At 42.1% G+C, this 19,903-nt stretch overlaps 1 protein-coding gene across 1 annotated transcript in view; it reads left to right on the top strand.

Moving 5' to 3' along the window:
• FNDC3B (fibronectin type III domain containing 3B) overlaps positions 1 to 19,903 on the top strand; it is a 344,111-nt gene that overhangs the window by 246,816 nt on the left and 77,392 nt on the right. The window contains exons 8-10 of the mRNA XM_080808436.1: positions 6,068 to 6,219; positions 8,408 to 8,467; positions 17,314 to 17,452. Coding sequence (XP_080664562.1) covers positions 6,068 to 6,219; positions 8,408 to 8,467; positions 17,314 to 17,452 — 351 coding nt within the window. The remainder of the gene's footprint in view (positions 1 to 6,067; positions 6,220 to 8,407; positions 8,468 to 17,313; positions 17,453 to 19,903) is intronic.

Below are 19,903 nucleotides of genomic sequence, written 5' to 3' on the forward strand. Positions count from 1 at the left end.
CATGGAGAGACCTCAGTAAGGTGTTACAGCCTATCGGATACTTGGTGTCACAGACAGCTGGGCTCTCAGGCTTTGATGCCTCCCCTGAAGAGTGGCCTCCTCTGAGAGTCTCCCTGGATTCCTGTCCCTGCCTGTCAACTGGGATTCTCCACACAGTACTTAGAACCACTGTTACTCCCCCAGCCTCTCTGTGCTCTGCCTGTATGTACATAATACATCGTACGCCATTTACTTGCTGCTGTGTCTTCCCTGGTCATTTGTGAGTCCTCTAGAATGGGCTCCTGGTCTGTGTCCTTTGTGTATCTTCAGTGCCACTTTTAGACGGGTGGAGTTTGTTTCACTAGCAAGACACCCGGGGAGGTGAAGCCGGCGGTCAGTCGTAGGTGCCTGGTGGGTCAGGATTGTGGAGAGAGGGGAATGAGACCTCGATGAGGAGATCCCATTGCATGGAGTTAGGGTTCAAGCAGAGCACTGGGTGACAGCTTGGGGGGATGGGGGTGGAGCATGGAAAGAGGTTGGAAAAGTCTGGGGGACAGAATCGTGGGAGAAGCTTATACTTGTGGTACAGCAGAATGAAGAAAACTCCATGAGGGAGGCAGGTGTAAGAATTGGAGCGCAAAGGCAGAGCCGCCGGTTAGTTGACTGACTCAGCACAGTCACAAAACTCCACAGTCCTGCCTTGCTCACGTGAACACATACTGTGTGTGTCTGTTTTGAGTTACTCCTAGTCGTTTCCTGACTGCACAAGCAACAGAGTCTGTGTTTGTTTGGATCATGTGGCTCTGGCCAGATAAGAGCACTGTGGAAATGCTTTAGTCCTTCCCTTGATTCAGCATTTATTAAGCACTTACTCTTTATGGATCATAGAGCAGTTTTTAGGTAAGTTGATAGGGCACGAGCTATAACACTGATAGGATTGTCATCTGAGTGGCCAGAAAGTCCAAAGTGGGTCTCATTCGGCCAAAGTGAAGGTGTTGGCAGGCCTGCATTTTTTTCTGGAGGCTCTGCAAGGGAGTCTTTTTTCCTCACCTTTTCCAGCTGCTTCTGGAGTTCACCTGGATTCCTCGGCTTGTGGCCCCATCCATCCTCCTACCTCCTTCTCTGATTTTCCTTCCTCCTCCATTCGCTTATAAGGACCCCACCCAGACACCCCAGGATAGTCTCTGTCTCACATGGTCCTTCAGTTAATCACATCTGCAGAGTCCCTTTTACCTCGCAGGGCAGTGTATTCATAGGCTTCAGGGATTAGGACATAGGCGTACTTTGGGAGTCGTTCTTTTCCCCCTGGTCCCCACATAGACCTTGTCTGCTTGGTGATCGCCCCCTCGTCCTTCCCAGCTCAGTTAGTTGTTTTACACATTGTTTCCCTCCCTCCCCTCCTCTCCCTCCTAGCCTCACCTCCCCTGTCTCTGTCTGGAGTTCTTATTCATGATTGTGTCTCTTATTTATCTTTGTGCCTCTAATACCTAGCGCAGTCCTTGGCGCATTGTGAACCCTTAACAAATATTTGCTGACTAAATGTGGGGCCGACTGCGGGGGCTGCCGCTAGCTTCCAGCCAGGGAGACAAATGCCTGAAGGCTGGCCGCCATCAGACACGGCTCAGCCAGCAGGGGTGGAATGTGGGACAGCTCAGTGCCAGAGCTTGGGGCAGCAGTGTGGGGAGGAGGGGCCTCTGCTTTGTAGTCTGGCACTCTGGGCCATGAACTGTCTCTGTGATCTTGGATAAGTGACAGGAGCCCCCACCCCACCCCCCGCAAGCCTCAGTTTCCTCACCTTTGAAAGGTAGGACAATAAATAGCACCGGGGCTATCTGAGAAGTAAATCATATATGGTGTGTACAGGACTTGGGATGGAGCATCTCTGTGTCGTGTAGAGCGTGTCATTATGTGAAAGTGAAATTCCCTGCTCCACTCTGAAATGGGAAATAGGTGCCCGGCCGCTTCCCAGAGAAAGACCCAGAGCAACAGCAGTTGGGCTCTTTTTAAATTTGTTTTTCATTTCAGCCACGTCCCATAACGCCTCCCAATAAGAGGCACATATTTTTCTTTGAGATTCTGTAAATGATTTGTTTTAGGTGTATTAACGGTATTGGATTTGTTGATTCCAGCCATCTTTCTAGAGCCTCGGGCCCCCTGAATTAAGCTAGTCATTGGCTCTCCAGAAACCTGGATACTATAGGGGTCCAAACAACTTAGCCATTAAGTGAAAACAGGGTACAAATTGACAAGGTATTTGTCCTGAGACTTGTAAGAATTCGGTGCCTTGGGATCTGCAAGGCATCTGTGGATCTCAGAAGCAAGGTTGCTGTTATTCTAAGTGATTTAGGAAGAAACCCCGATCAGTACCTGTCACCTCCAAACCCAGCGTGTTTAATCTGCTCTGATAATGGTGCTGGGTGTTGTCCCCCACATACTGCTGGGCTGTTTATTTTCAGGGTGCAAATAAATGTAAGCTGTATTGTTCCCATTCACTCATGTTTAGCTTGTGGAAACAATTGATTTGTCGGTTTCAGAAGTGAGTAAACTGACCTAAGAGAAACAACTGTCCCTCCAAGAAGCCATTCCTTGAAAAAATAATCAGCAGTATATCTGAAAAGATTCGAGGTTCTTAGCACTTAAGGAATGATGGAAACAGATTGTGAAACCCTAGATTTGAGTATCTTTTTTTTTTTGAATAATGATCTCTGACCTTTGCCTTTTAAATTTTCCATTGTGTTATTATTTTTCATGATGATACTTTTGAAGTGAAGCCAATATTTCCATGGTAATATTTCCTTAACGTACTCCTTAATTGGATCTGCAGGCCTCCCACATAGTTAACTCCAAAGTCCTGACCAAATTTAGAAGCTACTGACTTACATAGAAATATTTTTTTAACATGGGATGAATAATTTAGTAACTTTATGAAAATAAATGGTATTTTTGATCCAAATAATGAGCATCATTTGCATATGATGTAATTTAAGAATTAAGATAGTAAAATTTTACAGAAAAGTTTTAAAATACTGAATGAACAGGAGAGAAAGGGACAAGGAGAAAGAGAGCTAAAGACCATGTATCACACACCTACCAGATCAGGCGTCTTACTTCCCAGTGTGTATGCACATATGTATGCTTTTACCTAGCAACTGCCTCGAGTTGGAGTCTACATTTAATTAACACACAGAGAACAATGATTTTTAATCATTATGTAATTACTTAGAAATAAATGATGGTTTTATGAATCCTTCTAGATCCTTCAAAGCAGTGTAATTCCTCAGCAGGCTTGCACTGGTAACCTCCACAACAGACCTGTTTACATCTCTGGTGCCAAACCAAGTGTCACCTTGGGTCTTGTCCACTGATCCTGTAACTAGAAATCACCACTTTTATCATCATTGTGAAGGAGATTGACTTCAGTTTGCAGTAGAATAATTAAACATCAGGAAGTCAGTTTTATGGCTTCTACACTTCTTTTCTTGGATGTCAGCCATGACGATCCTTGTGATAGTCAGATTAGCTTTCGCCCTGAAGAAGGCCTGAGCCAGCCAAAGTTCTTAGAGCCTGAATCTCTCGTTAGGGTCACCACCTCCCTGGACAGCTGGGGTAGGCATCTGGTGCAGAGGATTCCCCTTTACGCGACATTCTCTTGAAAGGCAACGTGTCATCTCCTGGCATCCTCCTTGAAATGGAAGTGAGTTCCAAGTTGTGCCAGAGACAAAGCTCTCTTTCTGTCCGGATTCCAGCGCCTAAAGAAAGGAAGCTGGAGGCCCGGGAGTCTGTGTAAGGGAGGCAGCAGGAGCACAGGAGGGAATGTTCTGCTTCCGCAACAGTGCTAGTCAGCTAGGTGGCAGGTCGCTTAGCTCTAGGAAACAATTCCCAGAAGCCACAGTTGCTGTTCTTTGAAAATGCTGGAACGTTCTCAGCACTTCTGAAAGCCTGACCCATCAGAGGAGCGCATGTGCACAGAGATCTGCGTTCAGAGGACCCTTTGCCTGCTTCAGTCTTGCTCAGGGAATCTGAAGAAAGGGGGAGCTTTGTTTTAGTCAGTGCTTCAAGGGCTGTATGTCACTCTTCCATTAATAATTGAGCTAAGGATAAGTTCTTAATAGCTGATGGAAAATAATTTAAGGGGTTGTGAGTTTATGGATACTTGTTCAGTATCTAACGCGCTAGCATTCTCCAGTCGACTTTGAAACTTGATGTTACTTCACACCGCCATTCATTGAATCGGTGTTACTCCACTCTGTTCTTGGAATTGTGCACAGCAGCGATTTTTAGTACATAATGAGCCTTCTTTTGTAATTGTAAACTAAACTCTTCATAGCAAAATATCTCCAAGTTAAAAATCAAATACAGCACCCAGTACCTCAAGATTACCCATTAATGATGTGTCCAAGAATTCAGCAGACACACTGGTGTGTACATTGTAGAAATACTGCCTTAAAATCTATCTAGTCAGGAGAACCAACACACGAGTGACCAAGGAAGGGCGATGTGAGGAAATGACTGCTGGGCACAGGTACCAGCAAAACGTGGCCAGGGCACAGAGAAAACAGTGGTTGATCCTGAGCGGGGTTCCAGGCAGGGGTAGACAGAAACCTTTCCTGACTTGGTCTCAGGCTGCTGTGGGTCTCTCTGTGCTGTGTATGTGATGTGAGAACATTTCCCACGTGTCCGTCTTCTCTTCACTCGGTTGGTACTTTTTGAGGCAGCGGTCCTGTTAGAAAGTAGGAAAGTCAAAAGCTAAGTTATAGGGGGAGAGGGAATGGCATCCTTGAAGGGGTGGTATAGGGCAGGAGGGGTAGATGGCAAGAGGAGATGCTTGTCTGGAGCCATAGCAACAAGGATGGAGTTTGATTCTGTAACAATGTCTCCGATTTTTTAAAGAAGTGTGTAATGCTGGTCTGCCATCCACTGTGTCACCTGTATTAAAAAAATCAGACTGTCGTAGCCCCTTTGGTTTTTTTTCAGTCAGCAAACATTTACTAAGCCACGACTACTCACAGTTGGGTCCTGTCCTTAGGGAGACCCACAGTCCAGTGGGAAAGGGAGACAAATGCCATAAATGTGATTTATGATAATAAAAATATTAACAAGTTGCTGTAGAACAGAGGGGTGATGATAGGTGAACTACTTCAGGGAAGGTTACTTGGGAATAAGGAGGCCTGGCTGATGTCATGAATGATGCGTAGGAGTTAGACTAAAGAATTGGTTAAATATATCATGAAGCTGTGTCTGTACAGAGCAGAAATGGTATGGAGGGATCTCTGCGAAAAATGGAATGAACGACAGACTCCAAAAAAAAGATTGGAGTGCCCCAGGAAGCACTAGTTAGAGTGAGCACCTGCGATGGAAGGGCAGGAAGCCCACAACAGGGTCTCTTACTGAACAGCTTACAGCTCGGGGTGGCTGGAGCCCCATCCTGCTGAGAATGGCAGGCACGTGGGGTGGAACCTGCCTCAGTGGGGTCCTAAGTAAGGGAAGAAAGCTGGCATGTTTGAGGGTGCCAGAGTCCTCTGTTCAAACGAAGGCTTATACAGAAGCTGCACACACACACACACACACACATACACACCACCACCACTAGCTGGGAGGAGGTGAACCATCACCTAGGCAACCATTTCAGCCCAGGGCTGGGTCCTACTACCCCTGTCGCTAAGTTCTCCTGGGAACTGAGACCTCCAAGGAGCCTGGTTTGAAAGGTTCTGGCTTTGGCAGCTGGGAGGCCTCCAGAAAGTACCTGCGGACATGGCTCCTTCCAGGTAATGAGATGTTCATCACGGAGATCATGAAAGTCTCACATTCAGCTTTTTACCTTTAAAAAAAATTCCCACACAAGACGGATGATTTCACTTTCTGGAGGATCAGATGTGAATTGCGTTAGAAGGAGAGATGTTCCAGGAGCTATTGTGGACATCAGGATCTAGACAAGCGAATACTCCGTGTGATGGTTTTTGCCTTGTCATTAAAATTGTTTACCTTACGTTAACTCCCGAGCCTGTCTCAGGCCACTGCTCATCATCACAAAAATGTTACTGCAAGATGTAGTGTCTGAATAATTTCCTCTGTGTTTGTTTTTCCTTAGGTTTCTAATATTCAGGCGAGAGCGGTTGTGCTGTCCTGGGCGCCCCCTGTTGGACTTTCATGTGGACCCCATAGCGGTCTTTCTTTCCCCTACAGCTATGAGGTCGCCTTATCCGACAAAGGACGGGACGGAAAGTACAAGATAATATACAGGTAGCCCATGTCTCCACATGTTTTCTGCACTGCTGAATGGTGAAATCAGAGTCATTAGGGAAAATCAGAAACAGGAAGAATTTAGAGGCTTTGCAAACTTTTCTTTAAATAGTTCATTTTAAGAGTTAGTGATAATTCTAATGGCAAGACTTATTTTTGTCCAGAGTAATTGCCAATCAGAAATGACTTTTGTAGTTATTTGGTGTTGATGAGCTATTTCTTGGTTATGTTAGCTTGTCAGCATAGGACTAATGGAAAATTTCCATTAATGCCTATCAGGGTAAAAAGTGAGCATGACTTTGAATTTTTATATACACATCAGTCATGCACTCTGATGATTGATTACCTTTTTTTAGACCCAGACGATTTTCTAGTCTGGTTTTTTGAAATTCTGTATTATGGTTTCCTTCCATTTCATTCCATTTCTTACCCTCCACAAGAGTTTTCTAGCCTGTAGTAAAGATTGCTTGAAAGCATTTCAGTCCAAGGCTTTCCTAAATAAGTGTAGCTCAGAGTAAGGAATCATCCCACACCACAGAAACCAGGTCATACCAACTCACTCACAGGTGAGGACACTGCAGTGATTCCCCATTATACTTAGAATAAAATCCTAACTCCTTACTCCAGCTCACAACCATTTGGTTCTGTTTTGAGAAGTCGAAATTTGTAAAGAAATACATAGAGCACCATTTTTCCCAGCTGCTCCAAGAAACAGTGAGGTTCTGTCCAGGCAGGATGACCATGGATGGCAGGAGCTAGCCTCCAGCGCCCAGAGCGGCTAGGTCAATGACATAAGTGAGGAAGGTTAGGGGTGAGGTGTGCAAGAGCTCTCCTGCCTTCCTCTGAAAGCACCAGCCTCCACTCACGTCAGGTTGTTATCGTAAGGGAATACAGCTCTAGAGTTGCCGATTTCTTTGGATTTTTTTTTTTCCTAAGAAATACTGGAAATCTGAATTGTTACATAAGCTTTCCTAATGTCAAACTCATTCAGCAAACTCAAAAACACTAAGGATACAGTGCAGGTCAAACTTGAGAACTGTAGGCACGGTGTGGACATTGGCTTCCAGTTTGCAACTTTAAAAAGAGTATTATTGTTTGAAATAACTTCCAACTTACAAAATGTTGCAGAAATAAAGAGACAAAGGAATTTACCCAGATTTCACCTATTAGTATCTTTTTATCTTCTTTGGCTTACTTTTGAAGTTATTCTTTCTCTCCCATTTTTGCTCTCCTCCCAACCTGTATTTTTTCCATTAATTGTCTATTACATGTCCTTTTACTGCTAAATACTTTGGTATGTTTCCCAGGAATAGGGATATTTTCTTACATAGCCACAATGCGATGACCAGCTACATGAATGTACATTGATAAACTACTTCAGACTAGTCCATTGTCCACATTCGAGGTTTATCTATTCATTAACACTGTCCTATAGCGTTTTTCTTCCCCCGAAGTACAGAATCCTGTCCAGGGTCGGATATTACAGTTCGTGGCCATATGTCTTTCACCTTTAACTTGGAACACTGGCGCAGGATTTGTCTTTTGCGACCTTGACCTTTTCTGAAGAATATAGTCAGGCCCCCGCCCCTCACCTTTTAAAAACTTTTAATGGAACATTCCTTATTTTATGTTGGCTGTTGCCTTGTGATAAAGCTGCGTTACATTTGCAACTTCTGATCATATAAGTGGTTTCGTTTTATGTAAAAAAGTATTGATTTGTATGTTTGTCAGAGAGCAATTAGTATTGATAAGTGAGGGAATCACATGGAGATTACTTCAAGAGAGTTGAGAAGTTGAAGCATTTGGGGTTCCTGCCAAGGTCAGTCTGAGAGCTACCTTCAGTGGACAGCTGGTATAGTTATTTTACACTTCCATTTATCTCTCTATTTAATTTCCTTGCTTATTTGTTTTTACGTATTTACTTTGAAGTACTGATAAGTCCTTTTGGTACTTCGTTAGTAAGTTAACCTTGCCATTTTCCCGGTCTAGGATGACATCATTAAAAGGAATCTAATTTGCTAGTCCAGAAGGGTAATAATACCAAAAAGGCAAGATTATTTCTGATTTATGGTGGTATCAGATCTGAGTTCTGGAATCATTGTTCTACATGACTGTGAGACCCAAATCTAAAACCTGTCTTAACTGTTGAAACTGATATCATTGACTAATAGATGATTTTTCTTTGCAGTGGAGAAGAATTAGAATGTAACCTGAAAGATCTCAGACCAGCAACTGATTATCATGTGAGGTGAGTTAGGATATGAGACCTGACCTGTGTTGGAGAATTCAGATTGCTAAAGTAGATCATGTACTCCTTTTAGGAAGTTTTTGGGTAAGGGCACTTGCCTAACTGAAAGTTGTGCTACCTTAGCTCATTGGCCATATGTTAGTGCTGTGCACTTGAGAGCATGGTAATTGGGGAGCAAACAGAAGGCTTCTGGTAATAGAGAACTAGATGATACGCTGAATGGAATTTTTTAAATGATTTTTAAAGTAACTTTTATAGAGTCTTCTAAGATCTACTGGACTGTACGGTTTCACTTACAATATTTCCTTTCTGTAAAAGAAATGAATATTTTGCCATTGGTGTTTCAGTTGTTTGTCAAGCCCCTTTACATATAAATATATATAAATACCTAAATTCAGCACAAATGAGTAAGTCTTGCTTTGTTGCAAGAACACCTTTGGGCCTTAAGAGACGGTAGGTTTTGAAATGAGACAAGTAATGCAAATATCAGATTATCTCTAACAGGCATTAACCCAACTTGGCAGAACCATGAATCTATATAATCTGATATGTAGTCTGGTATCTCTACTCTGATTTTTCTGGAATCTCTTGCTGGGACTACTATAATAGGCAGAGCTAACTAATCTTAGGAAGAAGCCCAGCCAACCATAGACTTGTGAAGAGGAGAGTATTACATGAACTTTTACAGAGCTCACCTAATCTTTAAAGATACATTCACATATTCATTTGCAAACAGGTCTCTGAAGGCGGTCCATAACATTTTTTAAGTTTCAATTTTAACTTAAAAATTTATGTAATTTGTAAACTGACCAGGAATTGTAATTTTATCTAAAAGAACACATAACAGCAGATTCTGTCTTCCTTCTTCATCTATGTATGTGTGCATCAAAGTGTGTAATACAGTTGCAACACCAAGCACACATTGTTTATTATACTTTCCAAAGGTTCCTTCGTGATGGAGCGGAGGGAGCATCACCTAGTAGGGAGAACTTAAGCCAGGCAGCTTAATTAAGTTCAAGTCTGTTTCTGCCGTGAATTGACTGTTTTAACTGTGCTTAAATTAATCACATAGACTTGAGGCCACAATATTCTAACAAAGGTAGGGAAGTAGCGATTATGTGCCTTAATATATTATATATGCCAGATTGTATGCCTTATTAGCCGTGTAAGTGTTTAAAACTAAGTTTAAAGCCAGACATGAAAGAGCAAGGTGTTCTGTATTCTGTCTCAACGGGCTTATCTGCCTGGTTGGTACATTGCTCAGAACTCTGTTGCAATGCTCTCTTCCTGTTTAAACCAAAACATTTGGATTTTGAATCAGTTAGCTTCAGCCCAAGCATTTTGAACTTTTCACAGTCCATACAAACAAAAAGATGGGTGTAATTTGTGAAGCCGAGATGATGATGGAAATACTTGACTCTTTCAAATGGTTGATTTAACAATGAACCAGAAAACCTGCCACTATATAGGGAACCATGTAAATGTTCTGCATTAGTCATTGTTAACATATGTTTCCTTTTCTCTCCCATCTTTTCACAGTGGATTGTTATTGCTTTATAAAGGTTTACTTTATTAATTTCCTGCTCATTCATGAGCTGACAATGTCTTTGTAAAGAAACTTAAATATCTTCAGGAGGCTGCCCTTGATTTGCCATTCTGTCTGTTGTTTCCCTTCATTTCTTTTTAACTCGTCTTACAAAGGGTAAATTCTGACAACATTGGCTCATTGGTTCTTTTTACTGCCATGTCTTATAAGCATCTTGAACTCCCGGGCAGATAAAAGGAATAATCAATGGACGCCCCAAAGGGAAGAAGAACACGGGGTGGTTACTTTTTGGAGGCTTTGGATCCAGACCTCTCCTGACACATTGGGGACCCCTCTCTTGTGCTTTACATCACACCTGTGCAACACCACACCACAGCCTAAGACACCACCAGCTGTTACGTGGTGTCTTTCTCTGCTTGCCAAGGAGGTAGAAAATTCTCCCTCTTTTTGGTCGTAATCGCTTCTAGTATTTAAAAAAATTCTCTCCTAATAAAAGTGTCTACTGTCCAGATTTTCCTTGTTCCCTGCCTGGTCCCCAGTTCCCTGTAGATCATTCACTCTCTAGCCTTACACAGTTTTTCCTCTTTCAAGCTAGAGAAAAATCAAAATGCTCGCAACTCCTGCTTGGATATAGCTTCCTCTGCATGGAATTGCTTTGGTGAGGCAAGTTGACAGTAGGGCACAGAGCTTGGACTTTGGGGTTAATGGCTCAGGTCACTTAGTAAGGGTGTGTGCTTAGGCAAGCCATTTAAACTTAAATGGCCTTGTTTTCTTATTTATAAAATGAGAATAAGAAGGATACCAGCCTCGGTAAGATGGTGTGAGAACAAATGAAGTGTATGTGCAAACTTGTTCTAAGTCTGTGAAGTGTCTGAATGTTTCTGTTTGTTCTGTTTTGTTTTTCCAAGATGTCATGGTGTTTCCACACTCTGACAATAAAAAAGGCTGCATGACACAGGTTCAAAGCCTGTGTATGGTTTGACCCTATCTCTTACTGTTTTACTGAGGTAAAGATATGTCATACTTGTCACTGAAAAAAAAAGGGAGCAAAAATCCTTTTTATGATGTAGCTGAGTTAACATTGACAACGTCTTAGTTCCAGGAATATAAGCTTGTATGAAACAACAGTCGCCTCAGATATGATTTTAAATTTAACAGTCCCCTCTAATGCCTCAAAAGATTGGGTGGAAATAATTTTCTCACTAAATTTCCCTAATAGAAGCTGCAGAAGAATTCCATTACTGTAGGACTGCGAAAGAAGCAATTACGTTCATTGCCATTTTTATGTATTCGTGTGTTACCAATTTAGAAAGTGTCACCCTGGTGCAAGTCTGTAGAGCCAATGATGGAAACGATGAGAGAGTTCTTTCAGCAGTTGCAAGGAGGCCGCCTCCTCCTTCCAGTTCTTAATGCTGCACGTTTTGATGAAGGCCTGCGGAAGTCTCCGCGCGTCACTCTTCAGTAGAGTGAACAGTTACTTTCTCATGTCATACACTAAAGTCCCGTCTTGGGCGTCTGTTCTTACATTTCTTGTTGCCTTTGATTTTGCCACTCTGATTCCTTCCCCTTCATTCAGATCATTCCATATCTTCATTCGGTGCTTTTTGCCATTTTCAACTCTTTTCTCCCTCGTGCTAGTGAGTATTGCTTGAGTTGGTTCACCCATCTGATATCCAAACCTTTCTTTATTAGCAGCCTCTGAATAACATGGATGCTGTTATTGGCCGTCTGGTGCTTAGCTAGCCTCAGTTCCTGGGCAAGACAGCTCGTGACGTCTTCCCGTCAGCCCGCTGGGATTGGGAATCCTCAGTGCTACAGGTCGTGCATCTGTGGCTGTTTAGACTGGCACTTGACATGCCATTTACACCGAATTCCACATGGCAAATTGCATGTTTAGACATGTTAGGTTTTTTTTTTTTTTTTTTAAGATTTTTTTTATTTATTTGACAGACAGAGATCACAAGTAGAAAGAGAGGCAAGCAGAAAGAGAGAGAGAAGGAAGCAGGCTCCCTGCTGAGCAGAGAGCCCGATGCGGGCTCCATCCCAGGACCCTGGGATCATGACCTGAGCCGAAGGCAGAGGCTTTAACCCACTGAGCCACCCAGGCGCCCTGAGATATGTTAGGTTTTAAAGATTTTTTTTCTTATTTTTTGCTGTGAGTTTTTGTGTTCATTTCTGCACATCTAACTATTCAACTTTTTTTTTTTCCCTCCCTTGGTGATTGAGGAAAGCAACACTCCTATTGATTTGAAAATTTAGGTCTTGGATCTTGGCATAGATTCTTACTAAAGTCATCACTTTTTTTACTTGTTACCAAGTTCTAACACAAATTGCTTTTTGCGTTTTGATGTTGGTTGAATGTTTAAAAGGAATCAGTTTATAATTACCAAAGTGTATTTATTCAGTGCTTCCACATAGGGCATTGTATTATTTCTTGTATAAAGCTACCAGTACAGAATCTTGTATGTGTGTGTGTGAGAGAGAGAAAGACAGAGACAGAAAGGTTGTGTGTGTGTGAGTGATTATATGTTGAGGGAGAAATGAGGAAAATCCAGTACATTCATACATACATACATCCTACATGAATAACTATATTTTATAATACTTACATGTAAGTGTATGAGTTTAAACACATAAACATCTATATTCACTTATTTATATGAATATTTATACATACACAAAATACCATACTCATGTTCTAGTTGGTAATTTTAGAATTAATACTGCCATTGAACTAACCATTTTATCATGGGGGTCAGGAACAATGATGGGGTAATCAGGAATTTGAGTGATGGAATGGGTAGCAATTTCATGACAAACTTTGAAGCAGTTTTCCAGTCATTGGCATTAACAATTTGGCAAAGAAGTTGTCCAGAAATGATACCACATAATAACATTTCTCAGAAAAATTACATGATGAAACATTTCCAAAAATATGGTTGACCATCTCAGTACAGAATTATGAAATAGGTGTTACTGACTAGAAACCGTGGCTCCTACCATGTCACAGATGGGCTGGAGGAAGTTGGAGGCAAATTTCTGAAATTTTTGGAGCACCTGTTTCATAAGGGTTTAGTCTGTATTTAAACTGAAACAAATGTGAAAACCCAACACAAGATTAATCATATCATTAGAAAAAATGTATTCTTCTTGGCTGGGATAAATGTAAAAAGAACTGAACTGTTTGTTGACTTATTTAACCAAGAAACTGATCCTCGTCCACTGATCCTCCTTTCACATGAGAAACACATCACCATCCTATGAAAAATATTATTACAGCATTCTTGAGACTAAAGCATCATTTCCGGAGACTTTTCTGTAAAAGTTACTGCTAAAAACGGAGCAATTAGTTGCTGTCTATTTACTGAATGACTTTAATTGAAGGATATAATCATGGGATACTTAGATGTTGTGTCAGCTTTTAGATAACTGTACACAGCACGTTTACATTGCATAGAAAATGGATTTCCTTTGTGGACAGACTTTTACAAGTGCAAAGCACTGACTCCCAATTTAAACTATAATGTTCTTTGAGTCGAAACACAAGAAAAATAACTCCTTGTGGCCCGTACAACTGCCCATCTTCAACAACCTCAAATTTTTAGTCTGTCTCCAGGATCTTCTGTTTCTCCCATCAATAGTCGTCCTGCCAACCTGGCTGTCAGGAGCCTCCATCACTCCTGTTTCTCTAGCCTAATAAATGTGGATTTTGTGACTTCCAGAATCTCATTAAAGAGTAAGAGTGCACTTGACTGAGTCCAGATCTCCGCAGATAACTCACTGCCGTCAGCCAGCCCCCTGTGGGTCCTTGTCCCTGTTTCCTTTCCTGTGCTCTATGCGTCATGTAGATTTTGGGGGCTGACTGTATCAACATTCAGGACCCAGTTGACCTGAGTATAGTCTGAATTCGTAAACACATGCCCAGTAACTATGAACTGAGACTCCTCCTAGGAACCCAGGTGGGTCAAGAGCTGGGTACCGGGCAGCTGAGACACCGTGTGTGTGCTGACAAGACAGCAGGAAGTGGTGAGGACTCTGAGCTAAACTGTACCCGCCCCACCAAGAGGGGAATCGCTCTCCTCTTTATCTGGTTACTACCATGCAAGTATGCTGCTGCATTGCTAGAACTTCTCTAAGTTTTTTTTTTTTTTTTTTTCATTTTATTTTATTTTTTCAGTGTTCCAAGATTCATTGTTTGTGCACCACACCCAGTGCTCCACGCAATATGTGCCCTCCACAATACCCACTACCAGGCTCACCCAACCCCCCACCTCCCTCCCCTCTAAAACCCTGTTTGTTTCTCAGAGTCCACAGTCTCTCATGGGTTGTCTCCCCCTCCGATTTTCCCCAACTCACTTCTCCTCTCCATCTCCCGATGTCCTCCGTGTTATTCCTTATGCTCCACAAGTTAAGTGAAACCATTTGATAACTGACTCTCTCTGCTTGACTTATTTCACTCAGCATCATCTCTTCCAATCCTGTCCATGTTGATACAAAAGTTGGGTATTCATCGTTTCTGATGGAGGCATAATAGTCCATTGTATATATGGACCATATCTTCTTTATCCATTCGTCTGTCGAAGGGCATCTTGGTTCTTTCCAGAGTCTGGCAACTGTGGCCATTGCTGCTATGAACACTGGGGTACAGATGGCCCTAGAACTTCTAAGTTTTATGAGAAACCAGAGGTTTGTTTTTCTAAACGAGAGATCTCCAGAACTTTAAGTGGTGGCTTGAGCTTTAACTTTTGATTTCAGAAAATTTGAGATACAGTCAGAAGTAGACAGTAACTGATAGATTCTCTTAGACCCATCACCCAACTTCTCATTGCCTTGCTGCCCGCACCTCCTCCTCTTGCCCTCACAGCTGTGGCGAAGTCTGGACGTTGTCATATTTCATCTGCGTACCACATGACCGTCATCACATGCCCGTCCAAAAAGCAAAAAGGATAATTCCTTCATGTCTTTAAAATTCAGGGACTGTTTCCATTTCCTCAGCTGTCCTAAAAATGGAGGTTTTGTTTCTTCACTTTGTTGTCATTGAAATTCAGACATGGTTTGACTATTTCATTGGGCTGGTATCTCATAAGTTTCTTTTCATCTGTAGGTTTCCCCTCCCTTTCTTTTTTGTCCCTTTGCAATTTTATTTGTTGGAATAGTTTTTTTTGATCCTGTAGAATTTTTGACAGTATGAATTAGGCTGATTGCATCCCTGTAGTTTTGCTTAACATTTTCTCTTGTGTTTCCTTTATAGTGGCAAAGAGGCTTAGGCTTAATCTGATACAGGTTTGGTTTTTCTGCAGAGGTTTTCTAGATAGTGGTATTTGTCTTTCATTAGGAGTGCATAATGTCTGCTTATCTCTTTCTGTACTGACCATTGCCTATGTCCTTCCATTCATGCAGAAGTGGCTGTGATATTTTAAAACACTATTTCTTCCCTCTCCTCCACACATATCTTGGGCCAGATGTAATCCATGAGCCACCAGCTGTAGAATCCAGTCAATCTATGAAAGTTTAGGCAGGAACCCTGACCATGTCTGGAATGTTCTGTGATTCATTTTCCGAGTGAGCCTGTCCTAATACAGGGAAATGATCTTGCCAAATCTACCATTCACTTTTCTATTATCATGGTCATATTTATAGTGAATACAGAAAGGGACATTTCTTTTCACAAGGTTGGGTGAAGAGCATCTTAGTAAGTATCCTTTGTTTGGATCAGATGTCACGGTGTCCTCCCATAAGGCACATAAGTCAAATATCCAGAAAATATGCATCTTACCTTGTAAGATAGAAATGAGCGTTAGTACCTTTAACATGCACGACCTCTATAAATTCTTTGTGATTGACTTTGAGGAGAAAGGACCTTGCAAATCACATACCTAATTAGGTCCTATTTCCATAATGTTATCTGTAGCCATTGTTCATGTTCTTTGTGTAGAGTGAGGGGAGATGGATTGCGGGTGTTCAGAGTAGCGTTAATTGCGGGATGAGTATGAACAGTAGGCAATAGAGTGTAGCAGTTAGATTTCCACAACTGTGTTCAGTTGAGGCAACTTTCTAGCTATACAGCTTTGGGAAATTTACTTCCCCTCTGGATTCTGAATTTTCTTCCATCTCTAATGGGACCTTAAGAATTAAGGGCTTGAGACATTTACCAACTCTGATTAGCTTAATCCTTGCATCTTTATTAGGCAGCAGTTTCTTTGTTGTCTTTTTAAAAGAGTAGATTTTCAAGTTGGATTTTTTTTAATGCTCAATATTAAGAAAAAATGAAAAAACAGAAAGGAAGATGGTAAAAAATCAACATAACCCTATTTTATGCTATTTGAAAGAAGTATAATTTTATAACAGTACGTTGTATGCTTTTTGTTCCTAGCTGCTCTGGAGAAATCGGGCCCATATGTTCAGCACTGAGCCTGGCATTTTAATGCGTAGAGTACACAGCTTTAATCTCGGTGCCAGGTGCAAAAGTAAAATGTTCACATGGATAAACTGTACCTGAACATTGTTTTTCTTGAGTCAGAGATGCACTTGGCAGTAGCAAGCATGTTTCTGTGTGTGAAATGTCCGTATTTCCACCCAAATCTCTGCGGTGTTCGAAACAGTTTAAAGATGGTGTCTGTTCTACCCCATTGTTTATACTTCTCGCTCCAGTCTGTAGACTCTGAGCACTGCTTCTTGTCTCTTTTCGGCCATCCCCTTACTCTCCTTTCAGCCTCCTTCCACACAAAGTTTAGATGTAGTTTAGAATGTATATTTGAAGACCGATTTGGGGATAGGGATATTTCCTTCCTTCCTTATTTCCTTCCTTCCTTCCTTCCTTCCTTGCTTCCTTCTTGCCTTTTTTAAGATTTCTGTATTTCAGAGAGAGGTGGGTAGGGGAGGGCTGGAGGAGCAGAGGGAGAGGGAGAGAGAAACTGAAGCAGACTGTACACTCCCATCTCACAACCCATGAGATTGTGACCTGAGCTGAAACCAAGAGCCAGGAGTCAGGCACTTCACTGTCTGTGCCACCCAGGCAGCCCAAGGATATTTTCGTATTCAGCATATTCTTTTCCAGTCAGTAGACCCTGCCTATCTTAATGCATTCTGACCACTAGTGGAAGGAAAGAATGAGTTGAGGCACAGTCCCTGTTCAGGTCATTATCTCCTGAGGATGCTGGCGGTAGTTAAGTCAGGACAAGACCAGTAGATAAGAGAAGGAGTCATGGTGTGTACTATGTAAATTCTGTTCTTCTTTGGAAAGCCCTGATCTTCTGGGCTGGGCCACTGCCACTGACCATCTTTGTCTCTTTGCTTTCAGGGTGTATGCCATGTACAATTCCGTAAAGGGATCCTGCTCCGAGCCCGTTAGCTTCACCACCCACAGCTGCGCACCCGAGTGTCCCTTCCCACCTAAGCTGGCACACAGGAGCAAAAGTTCTCTAACCTTGCAGTGGAAGGTGGGTAGTGTCTGACACCTAGCCATTCGAAGCATCCCTCCTTAGCACTACAGTCTGGTGATCGTGTTTGATTTTCTACATAGTAACTATGTGAAACAAATGATTATGATATTGAAAGTTGGTCTGTCTCTTAAGACTGGGCAAAGCAGTAGGAGGTAGAAGTGCAAAAAATAGTTGCAGCTCTCTCTGCAGGGGTAAATCTTTCAGGTTCTCGAGCAATATATTATACGTGGTATGAATACTTAAGATACTTGGATTTCATCACTTTCTAATGGTTTCGTTCATTTCAACAGACGTTTGAACTGACGACTCTAGTAGAAAGTTTTCATGAAGAAAGATTTAGAGATAAGTTGGTTTTGGCTCCATGGGCTTGTTTCAGTGGCAACTCTAAAATATTTAATATTTAAAACAGCCTAGAATGTTAAGTGTTCTAACTATATTAAGACTTAACTAACTTTTACTGATGAGGCCTTAGATCAGCTGGGGCTACTCATTATTTTTTAAAGTCTGAATTGTCTAGTCGTTTTCATAAAATGCAATTTCCTGGCTACAAATAACTCTTGCCAAAGAGAGGTCTTTATGGCGTATCCTTAGCTTCTTACCCGCAGTTGTGTGTTCCCAAGAAAATAGCAGATTCTCTATAATACCAGTCTCTATGGTAATTATTTCTCTATGTTTCTATTTTAAATGCAGCTTAAGATACGAAATTTTTAGAGGGAGAGCTAAAGAGTTGTGGTGTTTGGGGAATACACTCACGTGTGAAAGAAGTAAGGGGACTAGGGAGATCTTGTATTGGTGAAGACCTACTTTGTTCCCAATGTAGGAGGTTGAATTTGTTCAGGGCATCCATTCAGGCCTTTGAGAGCAGTGGTTATCAGTAAAGCCCGGGCTTCTGGAGACCCCTCTTGTGTGGGCAGCTGCGTTCTTATAGCCACTGGCCAACATGGAGTGTGTTGCTTGGCAAAGGCAAAGTTTAGACTGGCTTAGAATCTGAACTATTTTATTTTCCTTCCTGGCTTCCAGGGATAATCCAGGTCAGTGATTCCCTACCTTTTCAGAGTTGTAACGCCCAACTGGTCATCATTGTTGAAGTCTTTGGAGATACACATCCATTTAAAACATGGTCTCTACTTGCACATGTACATACATGAACAGATCTTTTTTAAAGGAAAGAATTATAATTCATTTTGTTTGGAAAATAGAAGAAATCTTTTTAAGATTACTAGAGGGACCCCGGGGTCTTATAAACCTAAAGTTGGGAATCACTGATAACATACTCAGCTTAAAACCTGGATGAAATTCAGGTCTTAGAGCAGCACCTTCAAGAAAAAGATTACTTATTAGGAGGAAAACATTGCATGTTGTCTTTCTCCCTTTATTTAACTGTGAATCAGAAACATACTCTTTCTTGTTCCATGAAGTCAAGTAGAAACTTGGAAGTTCTGGATTCAGTTCACTTTTCATTTAAATGTCCTTAAAACAAATTCCCTGATCACAGTGCACCAGCTGGGGGCCCGAGGACAGGGGGACAGGGCTCGACTCCCCACCTGTCCTTGAATCCTCAAACACACGCACAGTCAAGATCTTCTCACTTCTTGTTAGTCAGCAGTAGGAGACAGGGCAATACAAAAACCAAAGTCACTGCTCCCACCCTCAAGGTATTAAGAACCCAGTGGTGGGGCAGGATATCATAGAAGAAACGACTGAAGCAGTAGTTTCTCTAGAGAAATTTCTAAACATCATTAATAGAGTTCTTATCTTAGAAATGGGTTCTCCTCTAAAATTTTGATTTTGTCCATTATTTAGAACTTGAGATGTATCCCTGTCTCCCAAAATGAGCCACAAAAGCCTGAGATCACAGTTCCATAGAACCTAGAGCACTCCCCTGAAATCTGGGTTTGAGACCGAATATGACCCAGAAGGCGAAAGCAGGGGAGAAGGGTTTCTTCATATATTTAACTAAATACTTGCTGAGCCCTTGATGATGATTTATTATTCACAGAAATAAAACAACAGCTATTGTTCCTGCCCAGTAGTTGAGTAGGTGGCTTATATATAGTCTCCCAGTGACCTACCACATCATTTATTCTTGGAACACGAAATTAAACGTGATAGCAAGTGGATAACAAAAGACCACACTTGACAAACAGCCAAGCTGGGCTTTAGATGCAGTTGTGGCAGCCCCGCTGCCTTTAGCTAGGGGCCAGACAGTGTAGTTGTGAAGCTCTTGCTTTTTCCTGGGGGAAGGCCAGGCACAGACACATTGGTGCAGTGGGGAACCCTGGTCTCCTCCTCCTAGCTGCCTTCTCCTCCCTCCGTCTTACTACCCTCGTGCAGTGAGGGACCCCACGGCAGCACCCTCTTCTAGCAGGGCTAGCCCCACAAAACACTCTTCTTGAAAGTTCTCCACTCTCCTTCCCGTGGTCCAATGCCCGTTTTCTCGGTGAAATA

This window comes from Martes martes, assembly GCF_963455335.1.
Source record: "Martes martes genome assembly, chromosome: 1".
NCBI classification, from domain to species: domain Eukaryota; kingdom Metazoa; phylum Chordata; class Mammalia; order Carnivora; family Mustelidae; genus Martes; species Martes martes.